The following is a 16,252-nucleotide window of genomic DNA, read 5'->3' as shown; positions in this document are numbered from 1 at the left end:
CAAAAGAAAAGAGAAAGATTAAATAAAAAGAAGAAAGAAAAAAGGAAAGAAAGAAAGAAAGAAAGAAGGAAAAGGAGAGAAAGAAAAACAAATAGACAAATCAAAAGAGAATTTATCGAAATAGGACGCGCGAGAGTTCTGACATGCACTAGAAGACCGGTTCTGAAAGCGCATTAGAGATTAAATTCTAAACTCAAGTAAGGAAAAAGATGGAACTGATCCTCTTTCCTTCCCCTTCCGTACGGATATATCGATTTCTCTCGTGTTCACTCGCTTGTTCCCTAACGGATCAGCTGATTCGCGGGTGTATATATATATATATATATTTATGTATATGTATGTATATGTATATGTATATGTATATAAATATATGTATATATGTGTGTATATATATAAATTTTATTCGTGAAACACATCGTATAAATAAACACAACGTATAATAGAGATACAGTGGGGGAGGAAGAAGAGAATGAGGAGGAGAGGAGGTGATGGAGGCTGTGCCCGTAATTTCAAGTGAAATTTTCACGGACGGTCGAACATGGCGATCTAGAATTCTCTGTCTCGTGAAACGCTGACGAAGAAAAGTTACTACTTCTCGTCGTGTTCGAGATGTCACCGTAATTCGAACTACGTATGCAAGTATATATTTATTACGATACTCGTTGTATCCGTACAAGCGTGTCGACGTAATTTCATATTAAACGAAGAAGAAAAAGAAAGAAGAAGAAAAATAAGAAAAGAAACAGTAAAGAAAGAAAGAAAGAAAGAAAGAAAGAGCGAACATTTTTACGAGCGTGCTTATTTGTTCGGGCAAAAAAAGGAAGGAACAAATTTTATATTGCAATCGAAAAAAATAAAATAAATAAAATAAGGAATGATCGATACGGGTGTATGGAAACATTTGATGTATTCAAGAAGGAATAAATATTACAAAAAATATATATATATACTCTTTTAAAAAAGAAAAGAAAATTATCTTCTTCTCTCTCTACAAAAATATATCTGTTTAAAAAATTAGTTTCACTTTCTTTTTCTTTTTTTTTGAATAACAAATTCTTCATCCCGGAGGATCTTCGTTTCAGAGAAAATTATTGTCGTCCTATGGAAAAAAAGAAACTAGAAAGAAAAAAAAATACTTTACTTATCGCTCTCTATTCTAATCACAAAACATATTTTTCTATTCATCGACAACCGCAAGCGCATTAGACGATCGATAGCAAGGAGGACATCGCAAATTACCGTTCTAAGCAATCCGAGTAGTCACGGATACTCGACAGGCCGTATAATGGAAATCGTGCACCGTGACAAAGGTGCCATTCTAAAAGTCTCGCTTAGAAATTTCTTGCTTGCGAGGAAAACCCTCTCACAATATGTATTTATATATCTATGTATATACATCTATGTATGATGTACATATATGCATTGTGTGTGTTGCATATTGCAACGAAGGTAGCATCGAGTAGGTATACAAGTATATATATATATACATATATATACACTGTGGACTATATACACGGTACATGGACGTCCGGCTTTATGGAGAAAACGAGAGAGCGAACGAGACTATAAACATATAGAGAAGATCGTTGTACTTATGATGCATCGCCAAAGCGAGTTAGCTCTTTTAACCCTTTACTCTCTCTCGAACGCAACACGTACATATTTATATGTATATATATGTGTATATTTGTGTATGCATGTTACAAAACTGTTAGAGATTATGGAATTTAAGATTATCGAACGACGATGCCATTTAACATTTTCTTCGTTAAATTACACTGTCTTGTTATACGGAATTGTTCGAAACTTTACCATCTGGAAATATTCTTTTCCAATTTATTTATTTATTTCTCGATTCATTTATTTATCTTTTTTATATCGTCTCTCTTCCCTCTCTTTCTTCTCCTTATCGTTGCAACGATAGCAATTAAAAAATTTCTGCGTGTTCATCTTCACGTTACTCTCTCGTCGATGATTATTATCTCTCCTTTCAAAATTTTGACAGTAGCAATTAAAAATTTTTTGCAGGATCACCTACATACGTACGTACTCTCTCATCGTCGATAATGATTCCCTTATTTTTAAAATTGCAAATAACTTCGTCGTCGAATATATTCGTGTTCGGCACAAAGAAGAAAAAGGAGAAGAATAAGAAAAAAAGAAAAAAAAAAGAAAAGAAAAAGAGAAGAGAAGAAAAAGTACCGTAAGACGAATTCATTCCCACCGGGCTTCTAGCTTTCTTTTCGACAATCTCTCGTGTCAACTCTCCTTGCGTTTGTGCCTTCGAGAGTTGCTCCAATTTCGTTCTCTTCTTCTTCCTTTTCTTCTTCTTTTTTACTACACTAATTTTTTTTCTTTCTTTTTTTTTTTTTTTATTAACTTACACACGGGTACCCGAACGTGCGCCCTTTGATCTCTCCGACGTTCGATCATCGTTCGTCGCTCGATTTTATTTTTTCTTTTCTTTCCCTCTCCCCTCGTCGCTTATTCTTATTTACTCCTTTCGTAAAATCGATGGCAACGGTATGTAGGTTAATTGATCCGCAATTTTGCAATTTAATTTGCAATTCAATATTTTCATTTCTGCATTACGAAAATTTTCTTTCTCGTCAGTCAGGAATTATATGTCGAAAAAAGGAAAAAAAGAAAAAAAAAAAAAAAGAAAAAAGACATTAATGAGAAACAATTTGTTCTTTTTTTTCTTTTTTCCTCTACGAGAGAATACCCTTTTAATCACCAACACGTGGAATTTTATTTAATAACGAAATTAAATCGATCGTTAATAATAATGATTGGACATTATTCCTCCAGGAAGATCCGAAAAGATATAGATTTTATATTAGAGATTATTATACCGTTGGAATTATGCCTTTTTTATATAATAACTACATTCTCTCCTTATATATCCTTTACTTCCTTTCATCGCTAATAAAATTGCTTCTGGGTTTTGCGTAACTTACGAGCAACATTTGGAGCGAAAAAGAAGGAGGAAAGAAGAAAAGAGAAAAAAGAAAAGAGAAGATACGAAAACTTTATTTTCGCGATACTTAAGATTCTATTCTATTTTACTTTAGTTTTATTTCATGATGACTTTATTTCCTTTAATTTCCTTTTATTTTTCTGATTTGTGCGTGACACTTAATCTTGACTTTCTGTACGCGAAACATATATTATTTATTACACTCCTGTCATCGACCTCCTTAGGAGAATGGATTCGTTTCCGTTATATAGCCAAGTTCGTAGCTTTCCTTCGTTGGATTGCGTCTCTTTTTATCAATCTCTGTCCCTCTCCTTATATATATATATATATCTTTCTCTCTTTCCCTTCTGTCACGTTTACCTCGTTCGCGAGATTCTCGAAAGCCTTGCTCTCCTTTTAACTCACGATTGTCGGTTGAGAATAGGATCGCAAATAAAAGAGAGAAAGAGAGAAAAAGACGAAGAGAGAGAAAGAGGAGGTGGGAGGAGGAAGAAAAAGAAAGACAGAAAAAGGGATCGAACTTTATCTTTCTTATCGTCGATCATGATCGAGTTCGAAAGTCACTCGCTCTAGATCACGTTCCAAGAATTTCTTTTTTTTTCCTTTTCTTCTCTCTCTCTCTTCGAAAATTGGAACGAAAAGTAAAGTGTAAAAAAAATTCCGTCGATCGTTTATTGTCTTTTCTTTTCAATCTTTTCAAAAAAAAAAAAAAAAAAGAAAAAAATCTGCTGTTTGTCTCCCGCATAGCATTTTCTTATTACATTTTATTGTGTGATGTAAAGGATAACAAAAAATAGAAAAAGAAAACAAAACAAAAGAAAGAAAAAAGATTCACAGAGATTAGATCATTTAGATCGAAATTACTCATGCGAATGTAGAACGATTAGAATCGATGCAACGATAGAAGCACGCGCGCACATATAAACGCGCATATACATAGAAAGAGAGAGAGAGAGAGAGAGAGAGAGAGAGAGAGAGAGAGGGGAGAGAAAAAAGACATCGAATCATCATTGACAGGAAAACAGTCTAACACGGCTTGCGGTTACGATCGGGATCCCCGATTAGAAAGGCTGTTTTTGTCTACGTCGTTCACGTCTAAAACGAATATGATGACTAACGTGTATGTACGGTCGGTGCACTCTCGTTCGTTCGTTTGTGTGCGTTCAAAGTATTCTCTTAGTCAGACGTATTGGCATTATTGCTCTTCTGAGGATTTTCTGCTTAAAAAGAAATTTTATGTATATTACATTAAAATGTGATATAATATATTAAAACATGTAAGAAAAGAAAAAAAATTTCATTTACTTATATATATATATATATATATATATATATATATATATATATATATATATAAATCTTAATTTATTTCACTTCATTATTTGTATATTTATGTATTATACATATCATATACTATTAATAATATATTATTCATATATTTTATACATATATATTCTTATTTAGATACGTGTAACATCTAATTTACAACGAGTACTGTATTTTAATTTTTGCATTTTTTTTTCTTTTTCGTTTGTACTTTTTAAAGCAGATTAGACGTTTCTCGTGTGACTTTAGAAAATCTTGAATCTTGATTATACCATCTAAACACAGAAGGCGAGAAGTCACGATGTTACGAGAACACCGTGGAACCTGTTTGATGCGTAGTACGAGGTAGGTATAAATCGCGGATGGGTCACGAGGTCAGTCGTGTCACGATGAAAGCTAAGAGTTTCCTTCGTGCACTCTCGTTCGTTCATTTTTAAAGGATTCTTTCTTTTCTTTTTCTTTCTCTTTTTTCCTTTTTTTAAAGAACAACAAATATGAATATAGTGTGATAAGAAATAAAAAGAAATTCTCTCTCTCTCTCTCTCTCTTTCTTTCTTCAAAAATTATAACCATCCATACGTGTATTCAATAGTAATTTGATGATAAAAAGAGAGAAATAATTAAAAATAGGTCACAGGCAAGATATAAAATTACTTTGCGAACCACTGTTCTAAAGAGCTACTTTCTAATGTAAATTATTAGGAAGATATCCTAGAGAGACTCCTCTTGCTAAAGATGGTTGATATCAACGATTTCTTCTTCCTCTCGAACTCCTCTCTATCCTCTCACACCTCTCTTTCCTTATCTTTCATTTATTTATAATTATCTTTTCCCCTACATTTCACGCGATAGCAATAGAAATAGTTATAGCAAAACGGGTCGGTGGTAACTCAGCTAAACTTACGTAAGTGTCACCGTTTGAACAAGTTAGTTCGGTGTTTCAAACTTCGTTTTAATTTTTCTTTCCAGAATAGACTGGTTGAAGTTTAGTTGAAGGAAACACGAAAAAGGAAAAACAAAAACAGAAATAAAAACGTAATAAAAAAAATGTAAAAGGGGAACGACCACTGCGAGAGAGTTCAGGTAACACTATCGATCGAGCACTTGTTGGAACATGTGGAAGTTCGTGTATTCACGTACCGATTCGTTTTCAGGCTACACACGTTTGCGAACCGTTTTCACCTGACTTCCGTTGGTCGAGGCCCCGATAAATGGCTTCGCCATAATCCTCTTCTTGCTTGAGTCTTATGAAACTAACTCACTGTGGTTAGTTTATCCTAACGATGGATGAGAAGTCTCTGTATCTCTCGCCGATCGATAGATCGATAAGATTTCTTTTTCTCGATCGTCTCCTACGTACTTTCTGTTCTTACGAAATCAATTTTTTCGATAAAATAATTCGATATATACATATAGGTGTGCATGTGTGTGTGTGTGTGTAAAAGAATTTTTTGCATCGTTTAGTTTATAATATTACGATGTAATTTGATTTGGATACTAATTATATTAGCATTATCGAATATATTATTCCAGAATGATGGTTATTTTATTAATTTTTTGTTTCTTTATATTTATCTTAAATCCTTGAATTGTTTAATTTACGATATTAGGACGTGTTTTGAATAGGATCGGATTAGCATGATAGGATACATTATACTAGGATGATTATTTTAATAATTTTTTTTTCTTTTTTTATTTTTAGCTTAGAATATTAAAAAGTTTCTTTCCAATTGTGATTAGATTGGGATGTAGATATACTTCTCTTAAGTTTTATTTTTAATGTTCAGTTTGTAATATTAAAAAGTTCATTTTTTGCAAATACCGTCGCGATATTAAAATTTTTATTTCTTTCTTTGCTCAGCAAGAAATCAATTATACCATCTTTTTATTCAATTGGTACATTAAATTATTTATTTCTTTTTTTCATTTTATTTTATTCGTCGTAACATCAACGTGTTGCCAACGTATACTTAAACTAGGATTAAGAAATAATGTTAGATAGTCGTGAATGGCAAACGAGTTTTGCTAAAATAGCATTGATAGATAGACTCAACGACTTAGAATCAGAAAAGATCGTTCCCAAGGTGGACCGATCTAACCAGAATAAAAAGAAGAAAATAGAGAATAGAAAAGAAGAAGAAAAAGAAGAAAAAGATTCTAAAAAATGAAAATCAATGAAGGTCCTTATATATCATTAATCGATCCCCGTTCTCAAAGCCCTGGATCATGATCATAATCTTTATGATCGGCCAATAAAATTGTCCACCCTTGATTTTCTATTCATTTATTCTTACATGAATATTCAATCTTCTGCAACTCGCATTTATATCCTATATTTATCATTTCTATTCGTTCGTGGTGTGGTGCATGATCGTTTTAATATATATGTATATATACATAATAATAATTATTATTATTATATAACATATAGGTATAGTAAATAACAAGTAAAATATAATATATAACGAAATAAAATAATACGATAAAATATATTTAAAAAAATAATACGTTTAATTTCATTAATCTAATAATTTATTATATATGTATATATATATATATATATATATATATATATATATATATATATATATATTATATAAAAATATTATTACGTAGTAAATATTGATATGTCTTCAATTTATATATAATTGTATAATAATTGAGTTAAAAATATAAAAGAAGATAAATAAATTTCTCTCCTTTTATTGATAAATACTCGTATAAAATGCAGAACGCGGACGTATTGCACGGCTAGCTTCGCAATTTGACGTTCCTCGGGCTCTATAAGATTTTCTACGTGCGTACACGTGCACGATCAGACGCACTTACACATCGACAACCTACGTGCATGCATATTCGGGGCAAGGACATTCCTTTCTATACGTGTGCTACACATCGATCGTTTATTCGCATTAATTTTATGCCGCGTGAGTCCACGCAAAGGGGAGGTGGAAAGAAAATTTTAAAAAAGAAAACAGAAAAGAAAGAAAGAAATTGTGTAATCGACTAAAAAAATAATATATAAATATTTATATTTAATTATTAAATCAATGACTTATATAAATCGATATTTTGATGGATCAAACATTTTTTTGTTAGAATAATATTCCTTATAGATTTATTTTTTAGATCGATCACTGTTTTTAATTAACATAGTAATTGTAAGTATTTCACAGATTCATTGTTTGTTTTTGTCTGAGATATTATTATTTTTATTTTTATTTTTTAAACGAACGAAGACAGACAAAACAAATTGCTTAAGAGACGAATCGCGGGTTCAGTGTTCCTTTCTTCAAAAAAAAAACGGCAGGAAAATTTCTCGACAAGAGAAAGTGGCAAACACAGTGATTATTAGCGGATCGAAGAAGAGTGGGAGAAAATCGTGCCACGCCTTCTGTATCAGTTTAAGTCTCTTTGTCAGGTGATAGCGCGCGCAAGATCCTTACGAAGGAAGTAATTTTCTGTCGTGATTTTCTGATTCTCTCTTCTTTTTTATACTATAACAAGAAAAGAAAACTATCTGACTAAAGGAAATTAACAAAAAGAAAAAAAAAGAAAAGAAAGAAAGTGAATAAAGAAATTGTAATAATTAAATTAATAAGGAAAAAAAAAATTGTAGAAAAAAGCATACTTTTTATCAGAACTCATTATTATTCTTTTTTTATTTTAAATTATATTGAGAATTCGATCACTCGAAATTATCGAAGCGTTTCGATTTTTACCGATAAAAAGAAAAAAAAAGGAAAGAGAACTAAATAGGAGATCGACAAATAAAAAAAAAAAAAAAAGAAAGCGGATAAAGAAATTGTAATAATTAAATTTGAAAAAGAAAAGGGGTACGTTTTACGATCACTCGTTCTCTTTTATTTTTTTTACTTTTTTATTTTTAATTATATACCGAGAATTTGAGTACACGAAATTATCGAAGCGTGCAGACTAACGTGTTTATCCTGCGTAACTTTATTAAAGTAAAAAAATAAAAAGAGCAAAATGTCCCTAGATGTAAGAACATAATAGAAGAGAAATAATCTTTTTTTCTTTTATTTTGATCGTAATAGCTTCTTATTATTCGAGTTAGTCGATTGAAAAATCGATACAACTCGATAATAAAACGATCGACGTATGTTTTTATTCTCGATCACGATCAAGCTCCTCTTCGTTCTTTGTCGTAAATTCAACCTATCTCTCTCTCTCTCTCTCTTTCCCTCTTCCTCTCTCTCTCCCTTCCTCTCTCTTACAACATAATCCTGATTCAAGACCGACGTAGGAGGATACCATTGGAATATTAACATTAGAATTGTAAAAGTAGTCAAAATAACGGGGTTCTTAAAATTATTTGTTTTACAGTTATCGTACATGGCGGCGTAATTATTTTGACGAAGTATTTATTACAAAAGTATAATTTTTGTATTTATTTATTTACCGTACTGCAGTCTATATCGATAGAATTGTTTTAAAAATAGATCGTTCATTCCGATCTTCTCTAAAAAATTAGAAAAAAAAGAATCTAGCATAGATTTCACAAAATTATCGAACGTGACAGAGTAATTATTTTTTCAAAGTGCTTAATAAGTATTATTTTCTTTTATAATTTTTTTTTTTACTATCCTACTATAGATTCTATCGACACAACTGTTGTAAAAATCGACTGATCCTTCTAATATCCTTTAAACGATTAAAAGAAACAAATCTTCATAAATCTCGAACGTGTGAAACGTACCGACACGTTAGAAACGTTAGTTTCTCTAACTACTTTCAATGACAAATATTAAATAAAATCAAAAGTGATAGCAGCTCCATTCCAATGCGTATACAATGTATTATTAACTCGAAGTTTCTCTCTTATAAGCGAGAGAGAACGGAAACAACTTTTCTCTTTTTCTTTACCGTTATGTCGCCGCGCTTCTAATACCGATCGTTTCAATCCTTCGTTCATTAATAATTCAGCGCATTTTCATTACAGTCTTCGACGTTACTTACGTGTGTAAATATACGTACATATACATATATGTATACCGGGTGGGTTAAAAGTCATTAGATAATTTTAAAAATCAATTACTCTTTTACAAAACTCTTTGAAGAAATTTTTCTTTCGTTTCGAATAACATGTAAAACTACAAGTTCTTGAAAACGCTTGATCCACCCTATATATAAAATATATATAAAGGAAAATCTTGCATCATTAAGAAATAAAAAGATTTCTCTCTGATTCTTATAATGTTAAGTGTGATACTTGAAAGGATTTTTGTTTCGTCTTGTTTCGTTTTGTAATTTAGACTATAAAAGCCTGCCGTTTATTTTCCCAATGAAATTCCACGAAAGTTGGACATAATTGCTAATAAAGCGAACGCGTTAGAAGTTCTATACGTAATTAACTTTAATTGGTCCAGGTATGTTCCGAGCACGAAACAAATGGCTATTACTCGTTTAAACTTTGTCGAATTTCTGTACACACGAGCACCTATTAAATATCAATTAATTATTATTGTTATTAGATTTCGTGTTCTTTGTTCATTGTTAATTATTAATAGCCTTGATTAAAAATCGATCGAAAGATGAAGCGTTTTAAGGTAAAACGTTAGTTTGAATTTAATGATTTATGCGATGAGAATTTATATAATAAAAAAAGAAAAACATGAAATAAATAATAATAATAATAATAATAGTAATAATAATAATAATAATAATAATAATAATAATTAATTAATCGACCTTATTCCGATAAAACTTTCACCGAAATTTCTGATCAACTGACATAACGTATCCGGCAACACAAGAACTGAGAACAGCTATATAGAAACACACTTTACGCAACATTGCGAGTGGTAAGTGTTAGCAATCGAGCGTGGCCAATTACGAATGCTGCTGCATTCTAATGATATTAATCGCTAGAGGAAATTACTCCACACCGTGGTACACGGGCTAACGTTCCGTTCAACGTTTGACACACGAAGAAAAAGATTTTCTGATCGATTACGTATATAAAAATAAAAAAAGAAAAAAAAAGAAAGAAAAGAAGAAAGAAATGAAATAGCATACACACGTCGCAATTGTATAATAACAAAAAATTGGAACCATCGAATCGATGAAATAAACGAACGAATAAATGTTCTCCTATTATATTTTCTTTCTTTTCTTCCTTTTAAAACGTCAGATCGAACATCGATTCATATAGATTATCCAAATTCTTTAAACGGCGTGCACCCGTCTATAATTTCGCCAAATTCAATCGCATTTTCGTCAAAACGATCCCACAGAGATTGTTAAGATCTCACGCAACGTTGAGATAATCGAGCCGGAGGATCGTTTCGATGTTGCCGTCGGCAGTATTGCGTAAGGACGAACCTTCCTTCCTTCCTTTTCTTATCTTTTTTTTTCCTTTCCTTTCTTTTTCTTTTTGCAAATGCATTGTATGCATTAACGTATGTACATACGCTTATAAGACGAGATCTTTGAAACAAATAAAAATGGAGTCGTCGCGAGCTGTTGGCTCAATTTTCGAAGTTAAAATTAATTGTCCCGTTGAAAAGGTACTTCTTTCCTATATCGGACATCTTCTTTGTCGGAGCGATAAATTTATTTCTAAAAAAAAAAAAAAAGAAAAAGGGAAGAAAAAATAAATAAAAAAAATAAATAAAAAATGAAAAATTTATCGAGCGAGTCATCGCACCGATGAAAGTGAGTGGGCTCAGGTAACCCGGAAGGACAGAACGAGTTCTCGGTACCTGTAACATCGAAGGTCCTCGAGAATATATCGTACAGAGACTTGGTATACCTGTTCAAGAAACCTTTCTCGATACGATAAAAGACAACTCCGTCTGTTGAAATTAATTCGTATAATTCGTTAAATAATCTTCGTTAAGATCGACGTTAAATATCTTTGTTAGTTTTATTCGAGAAAAGAGATAGGTGTGTGCGAGCACGTAGAATCGTTCTTTTTTTTTTTTATAGCATTCAACTCGACATTTTTCTTAAATCTTAATTCGACGAATCAGCATGCGTTTACGCTCGTTCGTGTCAACGATTTGTATTTTACGGAAATATCAAAGGTGTCTACGACGAATTTGTTCAACGATTTCCATCGAAAAAATTATCATTGACAGATTTCATTCTCGGATCTATCACGAATTAGATCGATTATCTGTATTCGAATTATCGTTGATCACGCAGTTTCCATGGTTCCATGCAATAAACGATTCGCGTCGTCTCGTTGATCGAAATTATCGTAGATCACGATCCGATCGTCATTCCCGGAAACGGGAAATGCAAATTGGTCGTTAACAATATTTTTTCCTTTCCATTTTTTTCTTTTTTCTTGTTTCTTCAATTGTCTTTAGAAACGTTAAAAGAAGGCTTGAAACGAGGAAGCCCGTGAGAAAGAGGAGCCGCGAAAACCACAGCCGTCACCGCAGCAATATCTACTTTCTTTTTTATTATATTATTGGTCGACGACGACGAGAGGACAGAAATTAAAAAGAAAGGAAAAAAGAGAGAAAAAGAAAAGGAAAAGTTAAAGGAAAAAATCGACAAATAGAGAAAATAGAGAAAATATTAATAACCATTAAATGTCGCGCGATAGATTTATTATATTTCGTGGAAAGTTGGATGATATTTCTTCGCGTATACGTTCACTGGTTAAGTTGTCCTTTACGTTGGTCTCTATTAGACCGGTTCGGCCGTGGTCTCGCATGAGTCCATGCGTGATGTAATATAATCGAAAATGGAACACGTAGAAAGGAAAAAAACATTCCTTTGAAAAAAAGTCAAACTCGATTCGATCTTTTTTTTCCCTCTTTTTCTTTTTCTTTCTCTTTCTGTTTTCATTCACGTCGAAATCGCGACAAATAATCGCAGCGAAAATATGTTAGCGTTCTTCTGTCGCTTCCTTTGATGAGAGACGGAGAAAATATTTTGCTATGAAAATATTCTCTCTCTCTCTCTTTCGTTTTTTTCGTTTTTTCTTTTTGTCTTCTTTCCTTTTTCCTCTTTTTTTTTTAATATGCCGACATTACACAGATATATATGCATTCGCAATTCGCCAAGGATTCTAGAACCATCTTCTTTTCGACCATCTTTTCGCTTCGACCGATCAAAAGTATTATAAAAGAAAGGATCGAAACGGGAGAGAGATCGATATTTAATACGAGACACAAGCATCATCGATCATGGAACGTGCTACCTCAAGATCGTTCGTTTCTCTTCGAAAAATTTTCGAAGGACAATTTTCAAGGATATTTTTACGTACCGTTCTCATTTAATATTTACTTTCATTAACCAAATTTTATTCAAATTTCACGTTCAATATCTTCGATACGCGCGATAGAAATTTTGAATTTTTTTACTACCAGAATATTTGTTGAATTTTCATTATTTATTGCAAAAATCATAAGCTATTAACCATAAGCCATTTTCATCTTTCCCTCTGTTGCAAATAAATTAAAAGTGATAGAGAATAAATTATTTCTTTTCTTTTTTAAGATAATCGCAAAAGTTGACAGTTTTTTTTTCTTTTTTTAACATCGATTAACGTTCTAAGATATTGGAATGAAACACTCACCATTGTTTCCAATCTTGTTCTCCACCTGAAGGAAGATTCTTCTTTCACGAGTTACTCACGAAGATCACAGGAACACAAGAATGAAGGGATTAAGGAGGGACAAAAGAAAAAAAAAAAGAAAAAAAAAGGATCACAAAAAAGGAAAACCAACAACGAAAAAACCGAAGAGAGAGAGAGAAAAAGAGAGAAAGAAAAACAAAGAGAGAGAGAAAGAGAGAGAGAGAGAGAAGAAAAGGAGAAAATCTGGCGAAAATCTAATCCGATCGCTTAAACGATCCTAAACGAATTAATGCGATCGAGAAAAACGGAACGCACGCGCGCGCGCGCGCGCTGATACGAGAGATAGAAACGAGAGATTTGTCGATCGAATTTGATCTGAGGAGATCGAACGATGGTGTGAAGGAGTAAAAAATGAATGTAGCGAGTGCGAGAGAGAGAGAGAGAGAGAGAGAGAGATAGAAAGAGAGAGAGAGAGAGAGAAAGAGAGAATGATAATACAAGGGGGAAAAAAAATTACAAGCGATACGTATCGATGACAGAAAATCCGTCACCGCATGATCGTGAAAATGAGTGCCGACGATACTCTGGCACTGACAACAGCTCGGCAAAGACTGACTAGAGGTAACGAAGTCCTCTCTACTACTGTCACTCTCTCTTTCTCTTTCCTCTTGCCCCCTCTTTCCTCTTTTGCACTCTACCATTTCTTATTCTCTCTCTCTCTCTCTCTCTCTCTCTGTCCCTCTCTCTCTGTCTGTCTGTCTGTCTGTTTCTCTGTCTGTCTGTCTGTCTGTCTGCTCTGTAGTCGTGTCTCTCTCTTTCTCTATTTATCTATCCTTTTTCTTTCTCTTTCTCTTTCTCTCTCCTTCAGCATCGAGAGAAACACCGAAGTACGACACCCTTCGCGCGTGCCCGTCTCTTTTGTGTCCTCTCTCTCTCTCTCTCTCTCTCTCTCTCTCTCTCTCTCTTTCTCATTCTCTTTCTCTTTTTCTTTCTCTATATTTTCCGTAGCTTGCTCGACATGTACCACCAAAGACACAACTACAAAACAACATTTTCGCCGACAATCCCCGTCTAATTGTATATAATTATTAATAAGTATCCTGACCGTCGTCGATGAAAACTAACGATTTATAATCCAATTCCATTTGTTTCGTATTATTTTCTAGGACGGAGGTGCGAAGAATGACATATTTGAAGGTTTTCTAAATCTATCGATGGATTGGGGAGAAAGGATACGAATCGAAGGATCGATTACGCGTTCGATAGTTAAAATTGATAAATAAGAAATTTTGCTTAGAGTCTTGATTCTCTATCGATTCGTTCGATCCATTCGATCCATCGATCGGAAATTAGAAAGGAAAAAAAAGAGAGAGAAACAGTAATTTAGATAATGATTTCAAAGTTCATCTCATAACTGATGATTTCGAAGCATCGATCGATCGATTTATCGATGCAGTTATATCGTCGATCGATGATGGATCGATAGATCGTTATATGTAAAGATGAAAAATTTTGAGATCTTGTTCTCGGCTAGCTCCCAGAGAAAGAAAGAGAAAGAGAAAGAGAGAGAGAGAGAGAGAGATATGAAAAAAGAGAAAAAGAGAGAGAGAAAGAGAGAGAGACTGCCTTTCATTTCGTGTATAGTCCGTGTATAACTACGGTATATGTATAGTAGAACGTGTGTGCCTTTGAATCAGCGAATGTGAACAGCAAGAAACATCGAAGAACTTCAACGTTGACTACTGTTGCGCTTGTTAGTGATGGTGGTGGTGATGATGGTGATGGTGATGGTAATGGTGATGGTGTTGGTACTGGTCCTGGTGGCGGTGGAAGGTCCAAGCAGGTACACCATGGGTATGTATGTGCGGCCCATGATACAGTAGTGTAATAGTAGTAGTAGTAATAGTAGTAGTAGTAGTAGTAGTAGTAGCAGTAGTAGTAGTAGTACGATTATGATTGTAGTAGTACTTTAATAATACCTGGCAGTCGTTCGTTCTCTTGGGCCAAGTGCCCAATAGGCACCACGTTAAATGGGAACGCGAGAGTGAAACGCCGCTGTTGGAAGCGCACCGATTCAAGACCGACACGAATTTACACGCATGCGAACGCATAGGTACATACATATACACATCGCACACATACACAGTCACAAAGTGATCTAGGATCTGTGCACATCGAAGATGATATTGCTCGATAGATCAAAACCCGATAACCTATGTTATTAGAACTATAATAACCGACGAACAAGTACTTTCCTTTTGATTCATCGATACACATACAGATTTGATTACGATCGTTGGTTACAGTAGCAATTCAATGATCTATAAATGTTTCAGTGTTGATTCTCTCGTTTTTCTTAATTAATAAATTCCATTGATACGATTATGGATAATATTAATCCTCGATGAAATTATAATTTAGTGATCCATTTCGATGATTATTATTTCTCGATCATTTCTTAATTCGTCTAGTCGTTTTTTGTTTCTGGTAATTAATAAGTTCATTGGTATGATCGTTTCGAGATGTAATTATTATAATTTTGATGAAAAAATATATAAATACCTTCTAATCGAATCGATACGTTCGAGGTATCATTCCGATATATTGCATACTACGTTCGAGAGAGCGAGATCCTTTCGCTCGGAACAAAGTTGATTGAAAAATTCGTTTACACATTCCTGTAGCCTCGTTTCCTTCTCGATCGTGAATGCTATGAAACTATGTGGAATCGTATGTGTGTGTGCGTGTATATATGTATTTATATGTACGTATGTATGTATAAAGAGAATACATTCACACAAATCTATTCGCTTTTCACCGTTGAATGTTATATATATATTTTTTTTTTCGTAAGAAATTCTCATCGAGAGATCGTACATAATATATTAACATTAATATTATTAATAATAGTAGTACAGTAATAATTATAATAATAAATTCATTATTATTTTAATTAGAATTATATTATTTATATATATTTCATATATACACACACATATATATATGTATATATATATATTTATATATATATGTATATAATGGTGAGCATGTGAAGACACATAAGAGATAATATATTTAAAATGATAATTTTTTTCTTTCTTCTTTTCAATAGTAGTACTCTTACCGAGAGATGAAAGTCGGAAGTATTTTATGAATAGGAGTCGTAAAGTGTTTGTTGTGTGTCTGTTGGCTGAGCGTGTGTGTGTGTGTATATGTGTGTGAGTGAGTGATTTCAAAACTAAATAATCGATGATCGATAACTTGTTATAAAAATTCAGTCCATAATAAATGATCTTACGTTAGCCTCGTCCTCCTACCCTTTTCCAGATTTTTTCTAATCAACGAACGGATCCATTTCGTATAAAATCGAACGATCGATGATCGATACT

The 16,252-nt window shown here is 32.9% G+C and overlaps 1 protein-coding gene across 1 annotated transcript in view; it reads right to left on the bottom strand.

The window, feature by feature from the left end:
- The window catches only part of LOC127068836 (probable chitinase 10), a 24,574-nt gene extending 8,322 nt beyond the window's left edge, over positions 1 to 16,252 (bottom strand). The window contains exons 1-2 of the mRNA XM_051005128.1: positions 15,426 to 16,252; positions 12,864 to 15,347 (exon numbers count right to left, since the gene is read on the bottom strand). Coding sequence (XP_050861085.1) covers positions 12,864 to 12,866 — 3 coding nt within the window. The 5' untranslated portion in view covers positions 12,867 to 15,347; positions 15,426 to 16,252. The remainder of the gene's footprint in view (positions 1 to 12,863; positions 15,348 to 15,425) is intronic.

This window comes from Vespula vulgaris, chromosome 14 (genome assembly GCF_905475345.1).
Source record: "Vespula vulgaris chromosome 14, iyVesVulg1.1, whole genome shotgun sequence".
Taxonomy (NCBI): Eukaryota; Metazoa; Arthropoda; class Insecta; order Hymenoptera; family Vespidae; genus Vespula; species Vespula vulgaris.
The sequence above is the reverse complement of the archived record's forward strand: the minus strand, read 5'-3'. Positions and strand labels throughout refer to the sequence as shown.